Below are 26,769 nucleotides of genomic sequence, written 5' to 3'. Positions count from 1 at the left end.
GTTAAGGGAGTGCTGCATATTCAGCCCCCTTTTGTGCCTCCAGTGGCACCTTGGGATCTCAACGTGGTGTTGGATTTCCTAAAGTCACATTGGTTTGAGCCACTGAAAACCGTGGATTTAAAATATCTCACGTGGAAAGTGGTCATGTTGTTGGCCTTGGCTTCGGCCAGGCGGGTTTCAGAATTGGCGGCTTTGTCATGTAAAAGCCCTTATCTGATTTTCCATATGGATAGGGCAGAATTGAGGACTCATCCCCAGTTTCTTCCCAAAGTGGTATCAGCTTTTCATCTGAACCAACCTATCGTGGTGCCTGCGGCTACGAATGACTTGGAGGCTTCCAAGTTGTTGGATGTAGTCAGGGCCCTAAAAATGTATGTTTCCAGGACAGCTGGAGTCAGGAAAACTGACTCGCTTTTTATCCTGTATGCGCCCAACAAGTTGGGTGCACCTGCTTCTAAGCAGACTATTGCTCGCTGGATCTGTAGTATGATTCAGCTTGCACATTCTGCGGCTGGACTGCCGCATCTTAAATCAGTAAAAGCCCATTCCACAAGGAAAGTGGGCTCTTCTTGGGCGGCTGCCCGAGGGGTCTCGGCTCTTCAACTTTGCCGAGCTGCTACTTGGTCAGGGGCAAACACGTTTGCTAAATTCTACAAATTTAATACCCTGGCTGAGGAGGACCTTGAGTTCTCTCATTCGGTGCTGCAGAGTCATCCGCACTCTCCCGCTCGTTTGGGAGCTTTGGTATAATCCCCATGGTCCTTACGGAGTCCCCAGCATCCACTTAGGACGTTAGAGAAAATAAGAATTTACTCACCGGTAATTCTATTTCTCATAGTCCGTAGTGGATGCTGGGCGCCCATCCCAAGTGCGGATTGTCTGCAATACTTGTATATAGTTATTGCTTAACTAAATGGTTATTGTTAAGCTATCTGTTGAGAGGCTCAGTTGTTATCATGCTGTTAACTTGGTATTGTATCACGAGTTATACGGTGTGATTGGTGTGGCTGGTATGAGTCTTACCCGGGATTCAAAATCCTTCCTAATTGTGTCAGCTCTTCCGGGCACAGTATCCTAACTGAGATCTGGAGGAGGGTCTTAGTGGGAGGAGCCAGTGCACACCAGTAGTCTAAAAGCTTTCTTTGTAGTTGTGCCCAGTCTCCTGCGGAGCCGCTAATCCCCATGGTCCTTACGGAGTCCCCAGCATCCACTACGGACTATGAGAAATAGAATTACCGGTGAGTAAATTCTTATTTTTTTTGTACTTCCATTAAATTCATATCTCTGATATCATTGAGAAACACTGTGCTACCACCCTTTTACACTCTTGTCTTCTTGGCTTTTTTTTTCTACTGTATATAACTGAGATTTCCCCTGATTGGAGGGGTAGAACTTTCAGAATTTATACCAATTCAAATTCAGTAAGTCTCCATTCATCAGTTAATACACAAATGTCAGAAAAGCCGGGATGCTAAAATTATATAAGACACATTTAATATGCATTTAAAAACAATCTCAATAATCACATTACATTCATAGAAAAAAGCAAAACAATATGTCAGTATGAATATATACACTGCTCAAAAAAATAAAGGGAACACTAAAATAACACATCCTAGATCTGAATGAATGAAATATTCTTATTAAATACTTTGTTCTTTACATAGTTGAATGTGCTGACAACAAAATCACACAAAAATTATCAATGGAAATCAAATTTATTAACCCATGGAGGTCTGGATTTGGAGTGACCCTCAAAATTAAAGTGGAAAAACACACTACAGGCTGATCCAACTTTGATGTAATGTCCTTAAAACAAGTCAAAATGAGGCTCAGTAGTGTCTGTGGCCTCCTCGTGCCTGTATGACCTCCCTACAAAGCCTGGGCATGCTCCTGATGAGGTGGCGGATGGTCTCCTGAGGGATCTCCTCCCAGACCTGGACTAAAGCATCCGCCAACTCTTGGACAGTCTGTGGTGCAACGTGGCATTGGTGGATGGAGCGAGACATGATGTCCCAGATGTGCTCAATTGGATTCAGGTCTGGGGAACGGGTGGACCAGTCCATAGCATCAATGCTTTCGTCTTGCAGGAACTGCTGACACATTCCAGCCACATGAGGTCTAGCATTGTCTTGCATTAGGAGGAACCCAGGGCCAACCGCACCAGCATATGGTCTCACAAGGGGTCTGAGGATCTCATCTCGGTACCTAATGGCAGTCAGGCTACTTCTGGTGAGCACATGGAGGGCTGTGCAGCCCCCCAAAGAAATGCCACCCCACACCATTACTGACCCACTGCCAAACTGGTCATGTTGGAGGATGTTGCAGGCAGCAGAACGTTCTCCTTGGCGTCTCCAGACTCTGTCACGTCTGTCACATGTGCTCAGTGAGAACCTGCTTTCATCTGTGAAGAACACAGGGCGCCAGCGGCGAATTTGCCAATCTTGGTGTTCTCTGGCAAATGCCAAACGTCCTGCACGGTGTTGGGCTGTAAGCACAACCCCCACCTTTGGGCGTCGGGCCCTCATACCACCCTCATGGAGTCTGTTTCTGATCGTTTGAGTAGACACATGCACATTTGTGGCTTGCTGGAGGTCATTTTGCAGGGCTCTGGCAGTGCTCCTCCTGTTCCTCCTTGCACAAAGGCTGAGGTAGCGGTCCTGCTGCTGGGTTGTTGCCCTCCTACAGCCTCTTCCACGTCTCCTGATGTACTGTCCTGTCTCCTGGTAGCGCCTCCATGCTCTGGACACTACGCTGACAGACACAGCAAACCTTCTTGCCACAGCTCGCATTGATGTGCCATCCTGGATGAGCTGCACTACCTGAGCCACTTGTGTGGGTTGTAGGGAGGTCATACAGGCACGTGGAGGCCACACACACTACTGAGCCTCATTTTGATTTGTTTTAAGGACATTACATCAAAGTTGGATCAGCCTGTAGTGTGTTTTTCCACTTTTATTTTGAGGGTGACTCCAAATCCAGACCTCCATGGGTTAATAAATTTGATTTCCATTGATAATTTTTGTGTGATTTTGTTGTCAGCACATTCAACTATGTAAAGAACAAAGTATTTAATAAGAATATTTAATTCATTCAGATCTAGGATGTGTTATTTTAGTGTTCCCTTTATTTTTTTGAGCAGTGTATATATAACGTTTGAAGGAAAAAGATCAGAGTTAATAACAAGCCAGGAATGTATGGATATCCTTGCAAAGGCTATTGGCCCATCCAGGCTGTTGTAAAAAGTCTTGATTTTAAGTATGGCCAATATGGCTAATTTATACAAGGAAACTAAATTTCCAATTGTAACAGTCAAAGGTTTTGTAGAGCAACATGCACCAATGGGACAATCCAAAAGTATTCAATGTGTCCAATGTTAGCCAGGTGTAGCAATTGCCAAAGACACAGTGTAATCTTATGTAGCAGAATTTCCCAGTATGTTTTTAAATGAGAATGCCTATGAGAAAGTCACGTACGTTCGTGACGAAACGCGTTAGGGCTCCACCCCCTTGAGCAGGACACGCTCTTTCTGCACCACGGGCTACATCGTTATTGATGGTTTACTGCAGAAAGCCGCCGTTATAACAGACCGAACAAGATCGTGATACAGGTTCTCACATTCTGAACATTTGCCCATCCTCCTGCACACTGGAACTTACACGGCCACGGCACCTGTAATCAACGGTGAGAGTGGTCCCTTCACAGCCAGCCACTGCTACGGCAGTTAATCGGGGCCTTGACATCAGCCTTCCGCGAGCCGGTGAGTTGCTTGTCCACCGGACTTCACACAACCGCCTGCAATTAGCGATATCAGTAAGATAGTGAATATATATAACGCAGGATACTCGGGTCATTTAAAAACATACTGGGCAAATTCTGCTACGTAAGATTACACTGTGTCTTTGTCAGTTGCTACACCTGGCTAACATTGGACACATTAAATACTTTTGGATTGTCCTGTGGGTGCATGTTGCTCTACAAAACCTTTGACTGTTACAATTGGAAATTTAGGGGTGCAGCGGCAGCAATCGCAGTCTGAATTACTATACACGCGCAGGTGTACTGCGCATGTACAGCCAGTGAGATGCGAAAGTATCTCACTGGTGCAGTCGCCTCTGCTTGATTGACAGGCAGAGGCTGTCACAGGGCGGGAGGGTGCGTGCCAACGGTGTTAGAACGCCGTTGGAGGGGCGCGGTCCGGACAGCGGAGGCGTGTCAGGACCGTTGTGGCGGGCTGCCGCGTCTGCTTGACATCCGGGATGCGGCGGTTAGCCCCCTGCCAGTGCGCGGGAGCTACTTGTCATGTACAAAAGCATTTCTTTGTTTTATGTATTTTTCTTTATTTTATGTATTTTTTTTATTTTATGTATTTTTTTCTCTTACGTCCTAGAGGATGCTGGGGACTCCGTAAGAACCATGGGGTATAGACGGGCTCCGCAGGAGACATGGGCACTCTAAAGACTTTAGGATAGAATGGGTGTGCACTGGCTCTTCCCTCTATGCCCCTCCTCCAGACTTCAGTTAGATCCTGTGCCCAGAGGCGACTGGATGCACTGCAGGGGAGCTCTCCTGAGTTTCTCTGAAAAAGACTTTTGTTAGGTTTTTTATTTTCAGGGAGCACTGCTGGCAACAGGCTCCCTGCATCGTGGGACTGAGGGGAGAGAAGCGGTCTACTTAAATGATAGGCTCTGCTTCTTAGGCTACTGGAAACCATTATCTCCAGAGGGAGTCGGAACGCAGGTCTCACCCTCGCCGTTCGTCCCGGAGCCGCGCCGCCGTCCTCCTCACAGCCGGAAGATTGAAGCCGGGTGAGTATAAGAAGAAAGAAGACTTCAAAGGCGGCAGAAGACTTCATGATTTTCACTGAGGTAACGCGCAGCCATTGCTCCCACACAGATCACACAAAACAGGCACTGTACGGGTGCAGGGCGCAGGGGGAGCGCCCTGGGCAGCATTATTAACCTCAAGGGATACTGGCATATACAATAGATACTGCAGAGGCAGTATATTAATAAACCCCCGCCAGTATAAATAATTTGAGCGGGACCGAAGCCCGCAGGTGAGGGAGCGGGGCTTGATCCTTCCAGCACTAACCAGCGCCATTTTCTCCACAGCACACTGCAGAAGCTGGCTCCCCGGACTCTCCCCTGCTGAACACGGTTACAGAGGGCATAAAAGGGGGGGGGGCACATGTAATTGGCGCAGTGAAGTGTATTTATATATATATATATATATATATATTAAAAAGTGCTGTACTACTGGGATTTTATTCCAGTCCGGTGGCGCTGGGTGTGTGCTGGCATACTCTCTCTCTGTCTCTCCAAAGGGCCTTATTGGGGGAACTGTCTCCATATAGATATATCCCTGAGTGTGTGGGGGTGTCGGTACGTGTGTGTCGGCATGTCTGAAGCGGAAGACTTATCTGAGGAGGAGGTGGAGCAGATGATTGTGGTGTCTCCGTCGGCAACGCCGACACCTGATTGGTTGGACATGTGGAATGTTTTAAATGCAAATGGGACTTTATTACATAAAAGATTGGACAAAGCAGAGTCCAGGGAAAAAGCAGGGAGTCAATCCATGGCTTTAACTGTGTCACAGGGCCCTTCAGGGTCTCAAAAATGTCCCCTATCCCAAATAGCAGACACTGATACCGACACGGATTCTGACTCCAGTGTCGACTACGATGATGCAAGGTTACACCCAAGAGTGGCCAAAAGTACTCATTATATGATTATTGCAATAAAAGATGTTTTGCATATCACAGATGACCCCTCTGTCCCTGACATGAGGGTACACATGTTTAAGGAAAAGAAACCTGAGGTAACATTTCCCCCATCTCATGAGCTGAACGCATTATTTGAAAAAGCTTGGGAAACTCCAGACAAAAAACTGCAGATTCCCAAAAGAATTCTTATGGCGTATCCTTTCCCTGCACAGGACAGGGTACAGTGGGAATCCTCGCCCAGGGTGGACAAGGCTTTAACGCGCTTATCCAAGAAGGTGGCGCTACAGTCGCCAATACACATACGGGTGCTTTGCTCAGACCGGCAATAACATCGGCTTGGGTTTGTAGCGCGGTAGCAGCTTGGACAGATACCTTGTCAGCTGATATTGATACCCTAGAGAGGGATACCATTTTGTTGACCTTAGGTCACATCAAAGACGCAGTCTTATATATGAGAGACGCTCAGAGAGACGTCGGGCTACTAGGTTCAAGGGCCAACGCCATGGCGATCTCGGCTAGGCGAGCACTGTGGACCCGCCAATGGACGGGTGATGCCGACTCAAAGAGGCATATGGAAGTTTTACCTTACAAGGGTGAGGTTTTATTTGGGGAAGGTCTCGCGGACCTGGTTTCCACAGCTACCGAGGGTAAATCTACTTTTTTGCCTTATGTTCCCCCACAGCAAAAGAAAACACCACAGTATCAGATGCAGTCTTTTCGGTCGCATAAGTCCAGAAGAGGTCGGGCTCTTCCTTCCTCGCCAGAGGTAAGGGTAGAGAGGGAAAAGAATGCCTGCTACAGCCAGTTCCCAGGAACAGAAGTCCTCCCCGGCTTCTACTAAATCCACCGCATGACGCTGGGGCTCCACTGAGGGAGTCCGCACCGGTGAGGGCCCGTCTTCGACTCTTCAGCCACGTTTGGGGTCAGTCGGACGTGGATCCTTGGGCGATGGAAATAGTATCCCAAGGCTACAAGCTGGAATTCGAAGACGTGCCTCCTCGACGATTATCAAGGTTCCCCTAATACATCAGGGAAAAGGGTACTATTCAACCCTATTTGTGGTCCCGAAACCGGATGGCTCTGTCAGACCCTTTCTAAATTTAAAATCCCTGAACCTGTACTTAAAAAGGTTCAAGTTCAAGATTGAATCGCTCAGGGCAGTTTTCTCTGACGTCCTAGTGGATGCTGGGAACTCCGTAAGGACCATGGGGGATTAGCGGCTCCGCAGGAGACTGGGCACAAAAAGAAAAGCTTTAGGACTACCTGGTGTGCACTGGCTCCTCCCCCTATGACCCTCCTCCAAGCCTCAGTTAGATTTTTGTGCCCGACCGAGCTGGGTGCAATCTAGGAGGCTCTCCTGAGCTTCTTAGGAAAAGTTAGTTTTTAGGTTTTTTATTTTCAGTGAGACCTGCTGGCAACAGGCTCACTGCATCGAGGGACTAAGGGGAGAAGAAGCGAACCTGCCTGCTTGCAGCCAGCTTGGGCTTCTTAGGCTACTGGACACCATTAGCTCCAGAGGGACCGAACACAGGCCCAGCCTCGGAGTCCGGTCCCAGAGCCGCGCCGCCGGCCCCCTTACAGAGCCAGAAGCAAGAAGAGGTCCGGAAAATCGGCGGCAGAAGACATCAGTCTTCACCAAGGTAGCGCACAGCACTGCAGCTGTGCGCCATTGCTCCTCATGCACCACACGCTCCGGTCACTGATGGGTGCAGGGCGCTGGGGGGGGGGGGCGCCCTGAGCAGCAATATAAACACCTTGGCTGGCTAAATTACATCACATATAACACCCAGGGCTATATGGATGTATATTAACCCCTGCCAGATTTTAAAAAAAAAGCGGGAGAAAAGTCCGCCGAGAAGGGGGCGGAGCCTATCTCCTCAGCACACTACAGAAAAGGGTAAAACAAGAGGGGGGGGGGGCACTAATTAGGCGCAGTATAATATACACAGCAGCTATAAAGGGAAAAACACTCTGGTGTTATCCCAACATATATATAGCGCTCTGGTGTGTGCTGGCATACTCTCCCTCTGTCTCCCCAAAGGGCTAGTGGGGTCCTGTCCTCTATCAGAGCATTCCCTGTGTGTGTGCTGTGTGTCGGTGCGACTGTGTCGACATGTATGAAGAGGAAAATGATGTGGAGGCGGAGCAATTGCCTGTACTGGTGATGTCACCCCCTAGGGAGTCGACACCTGAGTGGATGAGCTTATGGAAGGATTTACGTGAAAGTGTCAGCTCTTTACAAAAGACAGTGGATGACATGAGACAGCCGGCTACTCAGCTGGTGCCTGTCCAGGCGTCTCAAAGACCATCAGGGGCTCTAAAACGCCCGCTACCTCAGATGGCAGATACAGACGCCGACACGGATACTGACTCCAGTGTCGACGATGAAGAGACGAATGTGACTTCCAGTAGGGCCACACGTTACATGATTGAGGCAATGAAAAATGTTTTACACATTTCTGATAGTACAAGTACCACTAAAAAGGGTATTATGTTTGGTGAGAAAAAACTACCTGTAGTTTTTCCTGCTTCTGAGGAATTAAATGAAGTGTGTGATGAAGCGTGGGTTTCTCCCGATAAAAGACTGATAATTCCTAAAAAGTTATTGGCATCATACCCCTTCCCGCCAGAGGATAGGGCACGTTGGGAAACACCTCCTAGGGTGGATAAAGCGCTCACACGCTTGTCAAAACAGGTGGCACTACCGTCTCCGGATACGGCCGCCCTTAAGGAACCTGCTGACAGAAAGCAGGAGAATATCCTAAAATGTATATACACTCACACGGGTGTTATACTGCGACCAGCAATCGCCTCAGCCTGGATGTGCAGTGCTGGGGTGGCTTGGTCGGATTCCCTGACTGAAAATATTGATACTCTGGATAGGGACACTATATTACTGACTATAGAGCATTTAAAAGATGTGTTTTTATATATGCGTGATGCACAGAGGGATATTTGCCGACTGGCATCAAGAGTAAGTGCGCTGTCCATATCTGCCAGAAGAGGGTTATGGACGCGGCAGTGGTCAGGTGATGCTGATTCCAAAAGGCATATGGAAGTATTGCCTTATAAAGGGGAGGAGTTATTTGGGGTAGGTCTATCGGACCTGGTATCCACGGCAACTGCTGGGAAATCCACATTTTTACCCCAGGTAGCCTCTCAACATAAAAAGACGCCGTATTATCAGGCGCAGTCCTTTCGGCCCCATAAGGGCAAGCGGGCGAAAGGCTCCTCATTTCTGCTCCGTGGCAGAGGGAGAGGAAAAAGGCTGCAGCAAACAGCCAGTTCCCAGGAACAGAAGCCCTCTCCCGCTTCTGCCAAGTCCTCAGCATGACGCTGGGGCTCTACAAGCGGACTCAGGCACGGTGGGGGCCCGTCTCAAGAATTTCAGCGCGCAGTGGGCTCACTCACAAGTGGATCCCTGGATCCTTCAAGTGGTATCTCAGGGGTACCAATTGGAATTCGAGGCGTCTCCCCCTCGCCGTTTCCTAAAGTCTGCCTTACCGACGTCTCCCTCCGACAGGGAGGCGGTATTGGAAGCCATTCACAAGCTGTATTCACATCAGGTGATAATCAAGGTACCCCTCCTGCAACAGGGAAAGGGGTATTATTCCACGCTGTTTGTGGTACCGAAGCCGGATGGCTCGGTGAGACCTATTCTAAATCTAAAATCTTTGAACACTTACATACAGAGGTTCAAATTCAAGATGGAGTCACTCAGAGCGGTGATCGCGAACCTGGAAGAAGGGGATTATATGGTGTCTCTGGACATCAAGGATGCTTACCTCCATGTCCCAATTTACCCTTCTCACCAAGGGTACCTCAGGTTTGTGGTACAGAACTGCCACTATCAGTTTCAGACGCTGCCGTTTGGATTGTCCACGGCGCCCCGGGTCTTTACCAAAGTAATGGCCGAAATGATGATACTCCTTCGAAGGAAGGGAGTTTTAATTATCCCTTACTTGGACTATCTCCTGATAAGGGTAAGATCCAAGGAACAGTTGGTAGTCGGAGTAGCACTGTCTCAAGTAGTGCTGCGGCAGCACGGTTGGATTCTCAATATCCCAAAATCGCAGCTGATCCCGACGACACGTCTTCTATTCCTAGGGATGATCCTGGACACAGTCCAGAAAAAGGTGTTTCTCCCGGAAGAGAAAGCCAGAGAGTTATCCGAGCTAGTCAGAAACCTCCTAAAACCAGGCCAAGTATCAGTGCACCAATGCACAAGGGTCCTGGGAAAAATGGTAGCTTCCTACGAAGCAATCCCATTCGGCAGATTCCACGCAAGAACATTCCAGTGGGACCTGCTGGACAAATGGTCCGGATCGCATCTTCAGATGCATCAGCGAATAACCCTGTCCCCAAGGACAAGGGTGTCTCTCCTGTGGTGGTTGCAGAGTGCTCATCTTCTAGAGGGCCGCAGATTCGGCATTCAGGACTGGGTTTTGGTGACCACGGATGCCAGCCTGCGAGGCTGGGGAGCAGTCACACAGGGAAGAAACTTCCAGGGCTTGTGGTCAAGCCTGGAGACATCACTTCACATAAATATCCTGGAGTTAAGAGCCATTTACAATGCTCTAAGCCAAGCAAGACCTCTGCTTCAAGGTCAGCCGGTGCTGATCCAGTCGGACAACATCACGGCAGTCGCCCATGTAAACAGACAGGGCGGCACAAGAAGCAGGAGGGCAATGGCAGAAGCTGCAAGGATTCTTCGCTGGGCGGAAAATCATGTGAGAGCACTGTCGGCAGTGTTCATTCCGGGAGTGGACAACTGGGAAGCAGACTTCCTCAGCAGGCACGACCTCCACCCGGGAGAGTGGGGACTTTACCCAGAAGTCTTCCACATGATGATAAACCGTTGGGAAAAACCAAAGGTGGACATGATGGCGTCCCGCCTCAACAAAAAACTGGACAGGTATTGCGCCAGGTCAAGGGACCCTCAAGCAATAGCTGTGGACGCTCTGGTAACACCGTGGGTGTACCAGTCGGTGTATGTGTTCCCTCCTCTGCCTCTCATACCCAAGGTGCTGAGAATTATACGGCGGGGAGGAGTAAGAACTATTCTCGTGGCTCCGGATTGGCCAAGAAGGACTTGGTACCCGGAACTTCAAGAGATGCTCACAGAGGACCCGTGGCCTATACCTCTGAGAAGGGACCTGCTCCAGCAGGGACCCTGTCTGTTCCAAGACTTACCGCGGCTGCGTTTGACGGCATGGCGGTTGAACGCCGGATCCTAAAGGAAAAAGGCATTCCAGACGAAGTCATCCCTACTTTGATAAAAGCCAGAAAGGATGTAACCGCAAAGCATTATCACCGCATCTGGCGGAAATATGTTGCGTGGTGCGAGGCCAAAAAGGCCCCGACGGAGGAATTTCAACTGGGTCGATTCCTGCATTTCCTGCAAGCAGGAGTGTCTATGGGCCTAAAGTTAGGATCCATTAAGGTCCAGATTTCGGCCCTGTCGATTTTCTTTCAGAGAGAACTGGCTTCAGTGCCTGAAGTCCAGACGTTTGTTAAGGGAGTGCTACATATACAGCCTCCTTTTGTGCCTCCAGTGGCACCCTGGGATCTGAATGTTGTTTTGGATTTCCTAAAATCACATTGGTTTGAACCACTCAACACTGTGGAATTAAAATATCTCACATGGAAAGTGGTCATGTTGTTGGCCCTGGCTTCAGCCAGGCGTGTGTCCGAATTGGCGGCTTTATCCTGTAAAAGCCCTTATCTGATTTTTCATACGGACAGGGCAGAATTGTGGACTCGTCCTCAATTTCTCCCAAAGGTGGTTTCAGCGTTTCATCTGAACCAGCCTATTGTGGTACCTGCGGCTACTAAGGACTTGGAGGACTCCAAGTTGCTGGACGTTGTCAGGGCCCTGAAAATATATGTTTCCAGGACGGCTGGAGTCAGAAAATCTGACTCGCTATTTATCCTGTACGCACCCAACAAGCTGGGTGCTCCTGCTTCTAAGCAGACTATTGCTCGCTGGATTTGTAGTACAATTCAGCTTGCGCATTCTGTGGCAGGCCTGCCACAGCCAAAATCTGTAAAAGCCCACTCCACAAGGAAGGTGGGCTCATCTTGGGCGGCTGCCCGAGGGGTCTCGGCTTTACAACTCTGCCGAGCTGCTACTTGGTCAGGGTCAAATACTTTTGTAAAATTTTACAAATTTGACACTCTGGCTGAGGAGGACCTGGAGTTTTCTCACTCGGTGCTGCAGAGTCATCCGCACTCTCCCGCCCGTTTGGGAGCTTTGGTATAATCCCCATGGTCCTTACGGAGTTCCCAGCATCCACTAGGACGTCAGAGAAAATAAGAATTTACTTACCGATAATTCTATTTCTCGTAGTCCGTAGTGGATGCTGGGCGCCCATCCCAAGTGCGGATTATCTGCAATACTTGTACATAGTTATTGTTAACAAATCGGGTTATTGTTGTTGTGAGCCATCTATCCAGAGGCTCCTCTGTTATCATGCTGTTAACTGGGTTCATATCACAGGTTGTACGGTGTGATTGGTGTGGCTGGTATGAGTCTTACCCGGGGTTCAAAATTCTTCCTTATTGTGTACGCTCGTCCGGGCACAGTATCCTAACTGAGGCTTGGAGGAGGGTCATAGGGGGAGGAGCCAGTGCTCACCAGGTAGTCCTAAAGCTTTTCTTTTTGTGCCCAGTCTCCTGCGGAGCCGCTAATCCCCCATGGTCCTTACGGAGTTCCCAGCATCCACTACGGACTACGAGAAATAGAATTATCGGTAAGTAAATTCTTATTATCTCCAGCCTGAAAGGGGGGGATTTTATGGTGTCACGTACCCATATATCCTCCTCATCGGGCATACCTGAGATTCGCTGTACAGGACTGTCATTACCAGTTTCAGATGTTCACCAAAGTAATAGCGGAAATGATGGTACTCCTGCGCAGGCAAGGAGTCACAATTATACCGTACTTGGACGATCTCCTGATAAAAGCGAGATCAAAGGAACAGTTGCAGAAAAGCGTGTCGCTCTCCCTGAGAGTACTACAGCAACATGGCTAGATTCTAAATCTACCAAAGTCACAGTTGGTTCCAACGACTCGGCTGTCTTTCTTAGGCATGATTCTGGACACAGAACAAAAGAGGGGTTTTCTCCCAATGGAAAAAGCCCAGGAACTCCAGAACATGGTCAGAGACCTGTTAAAACCGAAAAGAGTGTCAGTCCATCAATGCACTCGAGTACTGGGGAAAATGGTGGCGACCTACGAGGCCATCCCCTTCGGCAGGTTTCATGCGAGGACTTTTCAGTGGGACCTTCTGGACAAGTGGTCCTGGTCCCACCTTCAAATTCATCAGAAAATAACCCTGTCCCCCAGGGCCAGGGTGTCTTTCCTGTGGTGGCTGCAGAGTGCTCACCTTCTAGAGGGTCGCAGGTTCGGCATTCAGGACTGGATTCTGGTGACCACGGACGCGAGCCTCCGAGGATGGGGAGCAGTCACACAAGGAAGGAATTTTCAGGGACTGTGGTCAAGCCAGGAGGCTTGTCTACACATCAACATACTGGAATTGAGGGCCATATACAACGGCCTACAACAAGCTGAGAATATTCTTCGAGACCTACCGGTTCTGATTCAATCAGACAACGTCACAGCCGTGGCGGAAGCCACCAGGATTTTGCACTGGGCAGAAAATCACGTAAGCGCTCTGTCAGCAGTATTCCTTTCCGGGAGTGGACAACTGGGAAGCAGACTTCCTCAGCAGACACGATCTCCATCCAGGAGGTGGGGACTTCATCAAGAAGTTTTTGCAGAGATAACAAGTCTTTGGGGACTTCCTCAAATAGACATGATGGCGTCACGCTTCAACAAGAAGCTTCGGAGGTATTGTGCCAGGTCAAGCGACCCTCAGGCAGTAGCAGTGGACGCCCTGGTGACACCATGGGTGTTTCAGTCGGTCTATGTGTTCCCTCCTCTTCCTCTCATCACAAAAATATTGAGAATCATAAGACGAAAAAAAGAGTGCAGACAATACTCATTGTTCCAGATTGGCCTCGAAGGTCCTGGTATTCAGATCTTCAGGAACTGCTCACAGAAGATCCATGGCCTCTTCCTCTCAGGAAGGACCTGTTGTAGCAGGGGTCCTGCGTGTTCTAAGACTTACCGCGGTTACGTTTGACGGCATGGCGGTTGAACACCGAATCCTAGCTGGGAAGGGTATTCCGGAAGAAGTCATCCCTACTCTGATAAAGGCTAGGAAGGAGGTGACGGCGAAACATTATCACCGTATCTGGAGGAAGTATGTTTCTTGGTGTGAAGCCAAGAATGCTCCTACAGAAGATTTCCATTTGGGCCGTTTTCTCCACTTTCTACAGACAGGAGTGGATATGGGCCTAAAGTTAGGCTCCATTAAGGTACAGATTTTGGCCCTATCTATATTCTTCCAGAAAGAATTGGCTTCTCTACCTGAAGTCCTGAGTTTTGTAAAGGGAGTGCTACACATCCAGCCCCCTTTTGTGCCCCAAGTGGCACCATGAGACCTTAACGTGGTGTTACAGTTCCTAAAATCTCACTGGTTTGAGCCTCTTCAAACTGTTGAATTAAAGTTTCTCACTTGGAAGGTGGTCATGTGTTGGCCTTGGCATCTGCAAGGCGGGTGTCCGAATTGGCGGCCTTGTCTCATAAGAGCCCCTATCTCATTTTCCATGTGGATAGAGCAGAGTTGAGGACACGTCCTCAATTTTTATCTAAGGGGGTGTCATCGTTTCATATGAACCAACCTATTGTGGTGCCTGTGGCTACGGGAGACTTGGAGGATTCCAAATCCCTTGATGTAGTCAGGGCCTTAAAAATTTACGTAGCCAGGACGGCTCGGATTAGGAAAACAGAAGCTCTGTTTGTCCTGTATGCGGCCAACAAGGTTTTCGCTTCTACTTCTAAGCAGACTATGGCTCGCTGGATCTGTAACACGATCTGTAACACGATTCAGCAGGCTCATTCTACGGCTGGATTGCCGGTACCAAATTCGGTATGGCGGCATTGCGGTTGAACACACCGAATCCTAGGAAGGTGGGCTCTTCTTGGGCGGCTGCCCGAGGCGTCTCGGCTTTACAGCTTTGCCGAGCGGCTACTTGGTCGGGTTCAAACACTTTTGCCAAATTCTACAAGTTTGATACCCTGGCTGATGAGGACCTCATGTTTGCTCAATCGGTGCTGCAGAGTCATCCGCACTCTCCCGCCCGGTTTGGAGCTTTGGTATAATCCCCATGGTCCTTACGGAGTCCCCAGCAGCTTCTAGGACGTAAGAGAAAATAAGATTTTAAACCTACCGGTAAATCTTTTTCTCCTAGTCCGTAGAGGATGCTGGGCGCCCGTCCCAGTGCGGACAAAATTCTGCAAGACTTGTATATAGTTGTTGCTTACATAAGGGTTATGTTACAGTTCAGATCAGTCGTTGGCTGATACTGTTTTGTTCATACTGTTAACTGGTTACGTATATTCCAGGTTATACGGTGTGGATGGTGTGGGCTGGTATGAATCTTGCCCTTAGATTAACAAAAATCCTTTCCTCGTACTGTCCGTCTCCTCTGGGCACAGTTTCTCTAACTGAGGTCTGGAGGAGGGGCATAGAGGGAGGAGCCAGTGCACACCCATTATATCCTAAAGTCTTTAGAGTGCCCATGTCTCCTGCGGAGCCCATCTATACCCCATGGTCCTTACGGAGTCCCCAGCATCCTCTACGGACTAGGAGAAAAAGATTTACCGGTAGGTTTAAAATCTTATTTTTTCTGATAAGGGTATAACATCTTTATTTTATTTTTTTCTTTATTTCTTTATTTTATGTACCGTATTTGCCGGCGTATAAGACGACTGGGCGTATAAGACGACCCCCAACATTTCCACTCAAAATATAGAGTTTGTTATATACTCGCCGTATAAGACTACCCCCTCTTCCGCACACCTTCCAAACACCAAATAAAACGTAAAAGAACAAAGAAGTTTAAAACTTGCATCATATTTCTTTCTTTTTGCTGGTGCCATGATAGGGTTGATAGGGGTTTGACTGCTGGACTTTTTCTATGCTGTATTGTACTGTACAATGGTGCAGTACTGTGGTTGGCTGTTGGCTGTATACAAAGCCTGATTGGATTGGTCCCTGCTCCCTGTCTGCCCTCCCTGTCACTAGCAGCAGTCTATTAATACCAAGTGACATTACTATATTATGACCGCAAGGGGCGGGCCGGAGCGACGCTGCTTCCCAAACAAAACGGGCCGGTCACGCCGAAAAGGCTGGCACCCCTGTATCGCCGCAGCCACGCTGATGACCCGCCGCGGCCGCAGTGCATCGGGAGGCACTGCTGCGTATACAACGTATAAGACGACCCCCGGCGTATAAGACGACCCCCCCACTTGGTGGCATGTTTTGCAGGGCCAAAAAGTCGTCTTATACGCCAGCAAATACGGTATTTTCTTCTGATAAGGGTATAACACAGACCCTTTATAGCAGTGCACGTGGGATCACTACCACTCTAAAAATTGTATCCAAAAAGAATTATCTTTATTGATAGACACAGGCGCTTCATAATTTTCTATTTTCCATTGTAAATTCAAATTCATTGTCTTCCTCCTGCACCACCCTCTACTCCGTTATTGCAGTGCACCGCAATGGAATAAAACAAAATGATTTAGTAAATGATTCAGTATAAGTACAAATATTCTCTTTTCCATTTAACGGTATGTCTCTAGTAGGTAGAGTAAATAAAGTACAGAAAATAAAGTAGGTGGCGCTGTAAACACAGAGCCAAGGTAACAATAAAATAAAAAAACTTTTAATTAAATATGTTAATAATAATTAAAATAATAATTTGCAGGAGTGGGATAAAGTGATATAAAAACACTGATATTCTCAAAATAGTAAATGCAACAATAACAAGGGGTTCCGACATATTCAGTGCCGGCTGTCGGAAAAGACATGGATTGTTGGATTAGCCACGGATTCACGTGTTCCTGGTTCCAACAGTGTCAAGCCAACATTTTTTTTAATCGGATTGACCTTGTCGGAACCGGGGAGATGAGACGGGGGAGCAGGGACAGGTTGGAGGGGACGGGACCATGTGAGGAGAGCAGCGTGGACGGGTGAGGAGAGGAGCGGCAAACAGCAGCACTGACAGGGTATGAGCAGCTGTGACAGTTGTTGGGAACGGACTAATCCGACAGTCGGATTTGGCTGCTCATTGAATACTGACCTGTCTGATCCTTTCAGATCCGACAGGTATTGAATAATACCCCTTAGCAATAGAGCAAGCTGATAGAGAAGCCTGCACCAACCTCTACCCCATTGTTGTAGTGCGCCACAGTAGAATAAGAGAAAAGTAAGTACAGATGCTTTATTTTCCTTATAGCAGTACCTTTCTACTAGAGTATACATCTAAAGATTTATATGTCCAATCTGTCTGATGGGAACAAACATCTGGTAATGTATGGGAGGGAATAATTAACAATTTTTTCCCAAATGCTGGAAAACGTACAAAACGATTGTTCGGAGAAATTTGTTACATGAAAAATATTTAACCAATTTGTCTGAACGACCATTGTCTGTTTTTCTGCGTTTGGGAGCAAATGGTTTTTCATTTCCTCCCATACATTACCAGATTTTTGTTCCCACCAGACTATCAGACAGATAAATCTTTAGGCTTGTACTCCGCTTTAGTCAAGTAAACTAGTTTTATAAAGGAAGGTTGACATCTGAAGGCAGAATAAGGATTTGTTAACATGGTGTATGAGTTATGTTTTGTGTTACAAACTATAAATCCAGTTGTAAAATATTGTTATTGTTCCCCAGGTTTTGGCCTCTCTCATTATTCGTCTGGCCCTGGCAGAGACTTTCTGTTTGAACTGTGGAATACTAGCCCTGGACGAGCCTACCACCAATTTGGATCGTGAAAATATAGAATCTCTTGCCCACGCATTGGTTGAGTGAGTAAAAGAAAAGCTTTCTGACGTTCCACCCTTAGAGAGTGGTACCTGCAGAGCCGTCTTAACAGCAGTGTAGGCCCCTGGGCACAGCAATGCACTGGGGCCCCTACCCACCCATCAGCGGTAGGGGTGGGGGGTGCTATCAGCGGCAGGTTTGATGTCTTGCGGGGGGTAGGGGGTGTTCTGTCTTTCGCTCAGCATGTAGGACCTGGAAAAATAATTTCTGCTAATTACTCCTTTACTGCAAAGATGGGGCGGGAAGGAGACCACTAAACTGTAGAAGGGGACATTGTGCTGAATGAAGGGGCCCTGGTACATGACTTCCAGGGTGGTAGGGGGTATTTAATACACAGGGGAGGGGTGGATAGTGGAGTGGGCTTAATATTCATCATTTTCCGGGGGTCAGGGCAGCTTGCTTTACTGCAGATATCTCCAGTTCCTGGAAATATATTTCTTAGCTTTAATGGGATAATGGGATAAAAAAATCTAGAGCCCCACCTTTCAGTAGGTACTGGGGACTTGGGGATCAGACTTCAGGAACAAGAGCAATCCACCAACAAAAATATAAAACTGCATATTAGGCGTGTGGGGCTGGAGCAGGGACCAGCTGCTTGAAAACTGATATCTCTGGTTCTGGGCATAGTTGAGACAAGCTGCCAGTGTCCACTGAAAGAGGAGAGTCCCAGCTTTTGGAGTATCACCTCAGAAAAACTCTTAAGTCAGACAGAACCCAAGATATCTGGCTGGGAAGAACAATTAACAGGTTTGGATGGGGACCACTGGTTTGAAGTCGGATATCTCCGGATCCCCAGGGCCGATTTTCAGAAATCTGGTACCCCTGGAAAGAGGGGACCATCAGCTATCAGTCTAGGGCCCTTATACTCCTGGGGCCCTTGGGCAAGAGCCCATTGAGCCCATACGAAAAGACGGCCCTGGGTACCTGTGTTTCTCTATCGTCCTAGTGGATGCTGGGGTTCCTGAAAGGACCATGGGGAATAGCGGCTCCGCAGGAGACAGGGCACAAAAGTAAAGCTTTCCGATCAGGTGGTGTGCACTGGCTCCTCCCCCTATGACCCTCCTCCAAGCCAGTTAGATTTTTGTGCCCGGCCGAGAAGGGTGCAATCTAGGTGGCTCTCCTAAAGAGCTGCTTAGAAAAGTTTAGCTTAGGTTTTTTATTTTACAGTGAGTCCTGCTGGCAACAGGATCACTGCAACGAGGGACTTAGGGGAGAAGAAGTGAACTCACCTGCGTGCAGGATGGATTGGCTTCTTGGCTACTGGACATCAGCTCCAGAGGGACGATCACAGGTACAGCCTGGATGGTCACCGGAGCCTTGCCGCCGGCCCCCTTGCAGATGCTGAAATAAGAAGAGGTCCAGAATCGGCGGCAGAAGACTCCTCAGTCTTCTAAAGGTAGCGCACAGCACTGCAGCTGTGCGCCATTTTCCTCTCAGCACACTTCACACGGCAGTCACTGAGGGTGCTGGGAGGGGGGCGCCCTGGGAGGCAAATGAAAACCTATTTTGGCTAAAAATACCTCACATATAGCCTCCGGAGGCTATATGGAGATATTTAACCCCTGCCAGACTCCGTTAAGAGCGGGAGACGAGGCCGCCGAAAAAGGGGCGGGGCCTATCTCCTCAGCACACAGCGCCATTTTCCCTCACAGAAAGGCTGGAGGGAAGGCTCCCAGGCTCTCCCCTGCACTGCACTACAGAAACAGGGTTAAAACAGAGAGGGGGGGCACTAATTTGGCGTTAGAAATATATAAAAAAGATGCTATAAGGGAAAACACTTATATAAGGTTGTCCCTATATAATTATAGCGTTTTTGGTGTGTGCTGGCAAACTCTCCCTCTGTCTCTCCAAAGGGCTAGTGGGTCCTGTCCTCTATCAGAGCATTCCCTGTGTGTGTGCTGTGTGTCGGTACGTGTGTGTCGACATGTAGGAGGACGATGTTGGTGAGGAGGCGGAGCAATTGCCTGTAATGGTGATGTCACTCTCTAGGGAGTCGACACCGGAATGGATGGCTTATTTAGGGAATTACGTGATAATGTCAACACGCTGCAAGGTCGGTTGACGACATGAGACGGCCGACAAACAATTAGTACCGGTCCAGACGTCTCAAAAACACCGTCAGGGGTTTTTAAAACGCCCGTTTACTTTAGTCGGTCGACACAGACACAGACAGGGACACTGAATCCAGTGTCGACGGTGAATAAACAAACGTATTCCTTATTAGGGCCACACGTTAAAGGCAATGAAGGAGGTGTTACATATTTCTGATACTACAAGTACCACAAAAGAGGGTATTATGTGGGATGTGAAAAAACTACCATAGTTTTTCCTGAATCAGATAAATTAAATAAAGTGTGTGATGATGCGTGGGTTCCCCCCGATAGAAAATTATGGGCGGTATACCCTTTCCCGACAGAAGTTAGGGCGCGTTGGGAAACACCCCTTAGGGTGGATAAGGCGCTCACACGCTTATCAAAACAAGTGGCGGTACCGTCTATAGATAGGGCCGTCCTCAAGGACCAGCTGACAGGAGGCTGGAAAATATCATAAAAAGTATATACACACATACTGGTGTTATACTGCGACCAGCGATCGCCTCAGCCTGGATGTGCAGAGCTGGGGTGGCTTGGTCGGATTCCCTGACTAAAAATATTGATACCCTTGACAGGGACAGTATTTTATTGACTATAGAGCATTTAAAGGATGCATTTCTATATATGCGAGATGCACAGAGGGATATTTGCACTCTGGCATCAAGAGTAAATGCGATGTCCATAACTGCCAGAAGATGTTATGGACACGACAGTGGTCAGGTGATGCAGATTCCAAACGGCACAAAGGTGTATTGCCGTATAAAGGAAGAGGAGTTATTTGGGGTCGGTCCATCGGACCTGGTGGCCACGGCAACTGCTGGAAAATCCACCGTTTTTACCCTAAGTCACATCTCTGCAGAAAAAGACACCGTCTTTTCAGCCTCAGTCCTTTCGTCCCTATAAGATCATATCTGCCCAGGGATAGAGGAAAGGGAAGAAGACTGCAGCAGGCAGCCCATTCCCAGGAACAGAAGCGTTCCACCGCTTCTGACAAGTTCTCAGCATGGCGCTGAGACCGTACAGGACCCCTGGATCCTACAAGTAGTATCCCAGGGGTACAGATTGGAATGTCGAGACGTTTCCCCTTCGCAGGCTCCTGAAGTCTGCTTTACCAAGGTCTCCCTCCGACAAGGAGGCAGTATGGGAAAAAAATTCACAAGCTGTATTCCCAGCAGGTGATAATTAAATTACCCCTCCTACTACAAGAAAAGGGGTATTATTCCACACTATATTGTGGTACTGAAGCCAGAAGGCTAGGTGAGACTTATTCTAAATCTAAAAAAAATTTTTGAACACTTACAAAGGTTCAAATCAAGATGGAGTCACTCAGAGCAGTGATAACGAACAGGAAGAAGGGGACTATATAGTGTCCCGGGACATCAGGGATGCTTACCTCTATGTCCCAAATTTGCCCTTCTCACTAAGGGTACCTCAGGTTCGTGGTGCAGAACTGTCACTATCAGTTTCAGACGCTGCCGTTTGGATTGTCCACGGCACCCCGGGTCTTTACTAAGGTAATGGCCGAAATGATGATTCTTCTTCGAAGAAAAGGCGTCTTAATTATCCCTTACTTGGACGATCTCCTGATAAGGGCATAGTCCAGGGAACAGTTGGAGGTAGGAGTAGCACTATCTCGGATACTGCTACAACAGCACGGGTGGATTCTAAATATTCCAAAATCGCAGCTGATCCCGACGACACGTCTGCTGTGCCTAGGGATGATTCTGGACACAGTCCAGAAAAAGGTGTTTCTCCCGAAAGAGAAAGCCAGGGAGTTAGCCGAGCTAGTCAGGACCCTCCTAAAAACAGTGCATCATTGCACAAGGGTCCTGGTAGAAAATGGTGGCTTCCTACGAAGCAATTCCATTCGGCAGATTTCACGCAAGAACTTTTCAGTGGGATCTGCTGGACAAATGGTCCGTATCGCATCTTCAGATGCATCAGCGGATAACCCTATATCCAAGGACAAGGGTGTCTCTCCTGTGGTGGTTATAGAGTGCTCATCTTCTAGAGGGCCGCAGATTCGGCATTCAGGATTGGATGCTGGTGACCACGGAGCCCAGCCCGAGAGGCTGGGGAGCAGTCACACAAGGAAAAAATTTCCAGGGAGTGTGATCAAGTCTGGAGACTTTTCTCCACATAAATATACTGGAGCTAAGGGTAAATTTATAATGCTCTAAGCTTAGCAAGACCTCTGCTTCAAGGTCAGCCGGTATTGATCCAGTGGGAAAAACATCACGGCAGTCGCCCACGTAAACAGACAGGGCGACACAAGAAGCAGGAGGGCAATGGCAAAAACTGCAAGGACTTTTCGCTGGGCGGAAAATCATGTGATAGCACTGTCAGCAGTGTTTCATCCCGGGAATGGAAACTGGGAAGCAGACTTCCTCAGCAGGCACGACCTCCACCCGGGAGAGTGGAAACTTCATCGGGAAGTTTTTTCCACATGATTGTAAACCGTTGGGAAATACCAAAGGTGGACATGATGGCGTCCCGTCTGAACAAAAAACGGGACAGGTATTGCGCCAGGTCAAGAGACTCTCAGGCAATAGCTGTGGACGTTCTGGTAACACCGTGGGTGTACCAGTCGGTGTATGTGTTCCCTCCTCTGCTTCTCATACCTAAGGTGCTGAGAATTATAAGACGTAGAGGAGTAAGAACTATACTCATGGCTCCGGATTGGCCAAGAAGGACTTGGTACCCGGAACTTCAAGAGATGTTTACAGAGGTCTTATGGCCTCTGCCGCTAAGAAGGGACTTGCTTCAGCAAGTACCATGTCTGTTCCAAGACTTACCGCAGCTGCGTTTGTTGGCATGGCGGTGGAACGCCGGATCCTAAGGGACAAAGGCATTCCGGAAGAGGTCATTCCTACCCTGGTCAAAGCCAGAAAGGAGGTGACCGCACAACATTATCACCACATGTGGCGTAAATATGTTGCGTGGTGTGAGGCCAGGAAGGCCCCACAAAGAAATTTCAACTCGGTCGATTCCTGCATTTCCTGCAAACAGGATTGTCTATGGGCCTCAAATTGGGGTCCATTAAGGTTCAAATTTCGGCCCTGTCAATTTTCTTCCAGAAAGAATTGGCTTCAGTTCCTGAAGTCCAGAACTTTGTCAAGGGAGTATTGCATATACAACCCTCTTTTGTGCCTCCAGTGGCACTGTGGGATCTCAACGTAGTTCTGGGATTCTTCAAATCACATTGGTTTAAAACCAGTCAAATCTGTGGATTTGAAGCATCTCACATGAAAAGTGACCATGTTCTTGGCCCTGGCCTGGACCAGGCGAGTGTCAAATTGGTGGTTTTTTTCTCAAAAAAGCCCATATTTGTTTGTCCATTCGGACAGGGCAGAGCTGCGGACTCGTCCCCAGTTCTCGCCCTAAGGTGGTGTCAGTGTTTCACCTGAACCAGCTTATTGTGGTGCCTTGCACCTACTAGGGACTTGGAGGACTCCAAGTTGCTAGATGTTGTCAGGGCCCTGAAAATATAGGTTCCAGGACGGCTGGAGTCAGGAAAACTGACTTGCTGTTATCCTGTATGCACCCAACAAACTGGGTGCTCTTGCTTTTAAGCAGACTATTGCTAGTTGGATGTGTAATACAATTCAGCTTGCACATTCTGTGGCAGGCCTGCCACAGCCAAAATATGTAAATGCCCATTCCACAAGGAAGGTGGGCTCATCTTGGGCGGCTGCCCGAGGGGTCTCGGCTTTACAACTTTGCCGAGCGGTTATTTAGTCAGGGGCAAACACGTTTGTAAAATCCTACAAATTTGATACCCTGGCTAAGGAGGACCTGGAGTTCTCTCATTCGGTGCTGCAGAGTCATCCGCACTCTCCCGCCCGTTTGGGAGCTTTGGTATAATCCCCATGGTCCTTTCAGGAACCCCAGCATCCACTAGGACGATAGAGAAAATAAGAATTTACTTACCGATAATTCTATTTCTCGGAGTCCGTAGTGGATGCTGGGCGCCCATCCCAAGTGCGGATTATCTGCAATACTTGTACATAGTTACAAAAATCGGGTTATTATTGTTGTGAGCCATCTTTTCAGAGGCTCCGCTGTTATCATACTGTTAACTGGGTTTAGATCACAAGTTGTACGGTGTGATTGGTGTGGCTGGTATGAGTCTTACCCGGGATTCAAAATTCCTCCCTTATTGTGTACGCTCGTCCGGGCACAGTACCTAACTGGCTTGGAGGAGGGTCATAGGGGGAGGAGCCAGTGCACACCACCTGATCGGAAAGCTTTACTTTTGTGCCCTGTCTCCTGCGGAGCCGCTATTCCCCATGGTCCTTTCAGGAACCCCAGCATCCACTACGGACTCCGAGAAATAGAATTATCGGTAAGTAAATCCTTATTTTAGTTGGTGCTGGACAGGCCAGGATTTAGTTTTGTTTTATTTTTGTGCTACTAAATAAAACTTGCTGTGTCTTCTTGTGCAACAGCACTGGACTGGTGTCTAAAGAGATTTACACTATAAATATAATATCATTTATTGTGTGTAGGTAGAGAGGTGAACACATTCACCTAGCATTCTTTGCGCCGTTTGGCGTGAGGCTTAGATGCTACACCACGGGTAGCGATTCCTGTACTTTTTTTTTAACCAAATATTGAGCATTATTTGCATCGTAGTCACATACAGTGGCATATTACTACTTTTGTTGTAAAGGCATTGGGATAAAGTCGCATATTAAGTATAACAATACGTGATGCGAGGTATGATGCGGTTGTTCATATCGGAACAGTGTTTTTCCTTTTGTGCCCAGATTAACTACTTAGTTGCACACAATAGGACTTTAAATATGATAAATGACCCGCGCTAAAAAATATGGAGCTGCTCCTTTAAATTGGTAATAACAATAAAAAGATAAAAACAGGAGCGCTAAAATGAAAGCAAGATTAGAGAAAATAAATTAAATAAAAAAAATTAAATAAAAAAGTTGCAAACACCTGTGAAAAAGAAAAATTGGTTAATAGGTAATGTTTACAGCATTTCTGTGCTGATGTAAAAGTCCTGTGCGTGTGTCCTTTTATGGACACCGGAGCTATGATCCGTGCTGCGGCTGCAGTGGGGAAAGCCTAACTATCTGTCTTTCCCTATATCTGCCTACCTGTAGTGACGTCCGTCACTCTGTTTTCACATGTAGATCTTGTTCCGCTGCCCCGTTCTCGATGCCGTCTTCTTGCACTGTCGTTTCCACACCCGTATGGCGCAGGCGGGATGACGTCAGACTTTCACTTGTAACTCCTCATCAACGCGTTTCGGACTTGCCTGTCCTTAATCATGGATCCATGATTAAGGACAGGCAAGTCCGAAACGCGTTGATGAGGAGTTACAAGTGAAAGTCTGACGTCATCCCGCCTGCGCCATACGGGTGTGGAAACGACAGTGCAAGAAGACGGCATCGAGAACGGGGCAGCGGAACAAGATCTACATGTGAAAACCGAGTGACGGACGTCACTACAGGTAGGCAGATATAGGGAAAGACAGATAGTTAGGCTTTCCCCACTGCAGCCGCAGCACGGATCATAGCTCCGGTGTCCATAAAAGGACACACGCACAGGACTTTTACATCAGCACAGAAATGCTGTAAACATTACCTATTAACCAATTTTTCTTTTTCACAGGTGTTTGCAACTTTTTTATTTAATTTTTTTTATTTAATTTATTTTCTCTAATCTTGCTTTCATTTTAGCGCTCCTGTTTTTATCTTTTTACACAATAGGACTTAAAATACCATCACCAGTAGTCAGTGTGCCCTATGTACTTTTGTCTCATTGATGATGTGGCTAAGACATATTTTAGGAATAATTATCTAGTGGGATGTTTGGCATGGCTAATTCACAAAGTCTGCGGCATGCCAAATAGGGCTATTTTGCGCTATTTGAGCAAAGGTGTATGTGTACACATCTCACAGATATCTTCTCAGTCATTTGTAGATAAATATTAGAAGGGCATTCTGGGAAACATGTTTTGTTTTCCAGAGAGTATTTTTCTTTCTTCTTTAAAGCTTACCTCAATGTATTGGCCATACTTTATAGATACTTGTTGACAATTGTTATCTACTTTAACATTGACTTTCAAATAATATTATAATGTATTGAAAGTGTTGACCCAGTGACACCATTTTATTTTTTCTCTCCATTTGTAGGATCATTAAAAGCCGTTCCAGGCAACGAAATTTCCAACTTCTTGTAATTACACACGATGAGGACTTTGTAGAGCTACTGGGACGCTCCGAATACGTGGAACATTTCTATAGGATTAAAAAGAACATGGACCAGTGTTCTGAGATCATTAAATGCAGTGTCACCTCGCTGGGATATTCTGGTGTTTAGAAAAGGTTCTATGGATTCCTAAGATGGAAAATACTGTACAAGATTGTACCATTAGTTTACTCACCACTTATCCAAAAACAAAGTATCCATCTAGGACAGGCATTCCCAACCACAGTCTTCAAGGCACACTAACAGTGCAGGCTTTAGTGATATCCAGGATTCAGCACAGGTCACTTAATTAGTAGCTCAGTTATTTTGATGTAACCATCTGTGTTGCAGCCTGGATATCACTAAAACCTGCCCTGTTGGTGTGCCTTGAGGACCATGGTTGGGAATGCCTGATCTAGGACATCATAACTCAATATGTGCCTCACTTACTGTGTTCTCTTCTGTAACTATAGTACCAACCAATAAGTTATTAAAGAGGCAGTGATCCATGTTCACTCAAACATGCTCCTTATTTGTACACTATTCTTTATATATGTTTGCACCTCAAGTTACATAAAGTGTGCAAATGTACAGTAGAACTTTTATGTGGGTTATAATTTATCTCTAAGGGCTGGCATACATGTGTGTGGTTGCCACAGGTTCGGTGTGAAATGGAACATTCATTAAAATGCACTGTAGTGTTCCTCACAGCAATGAATACATTCTTTACATTTGTATTCTAATCTAAACTGATTTGCTATGGGCAACACTACAGTTTCTC

General features: G+C 47.4%; 1 protein-coding gene across 1 annotated transcript in view; it reads left to right on the top strand.

Moving 5' to 3' along the window:
- Window positions 1-26,509, top strand: part of RAD50 (RAD50 double strand break repair protein) — a 442,933-nt gene extending 416,424 nt beyond the window's left edge. Inside the window, exons 25-26 of the mRNA XM_063928180.1 lie at window positions 17,536-17,669; window positions 25,934-26,509. Of these exons, the coding sequence (XP_063784250.1) occupies window positions 17,536-17,669; window positions 25,934-26,120 (321 nt within the window). The 3' untranslated portion in view covers window positions 26,121-26,509. The remainder of the gene's footprint in view (window positions 1-17,535; window positions 17,670-25,933) is intronic.
- The last annotated feature ends 260 nt before the right edge of the window (window positions 26,510-26,769 follow it).

This window comes from Pseudophryne corroboree, chromosome 6 (assembly GCF_028390025.1).
Source record: "Pseudophryne corroboree isolate aPseCor3 chromosome 6, aPseCor3.hap2, whole genome shotgun sequence".
Lineage (NCBI taxonomy): Eukaryota > Metazoa > Chordata > Amphibia > Anura > Myobatrachidae > Pseudophryne > Pseudophryne corroboree.
The sequence above is the reverse complement of the archived record's forward strand: the minus strand, read 5'-3'. Positions and strand labels throughout refer to the sequence as shown.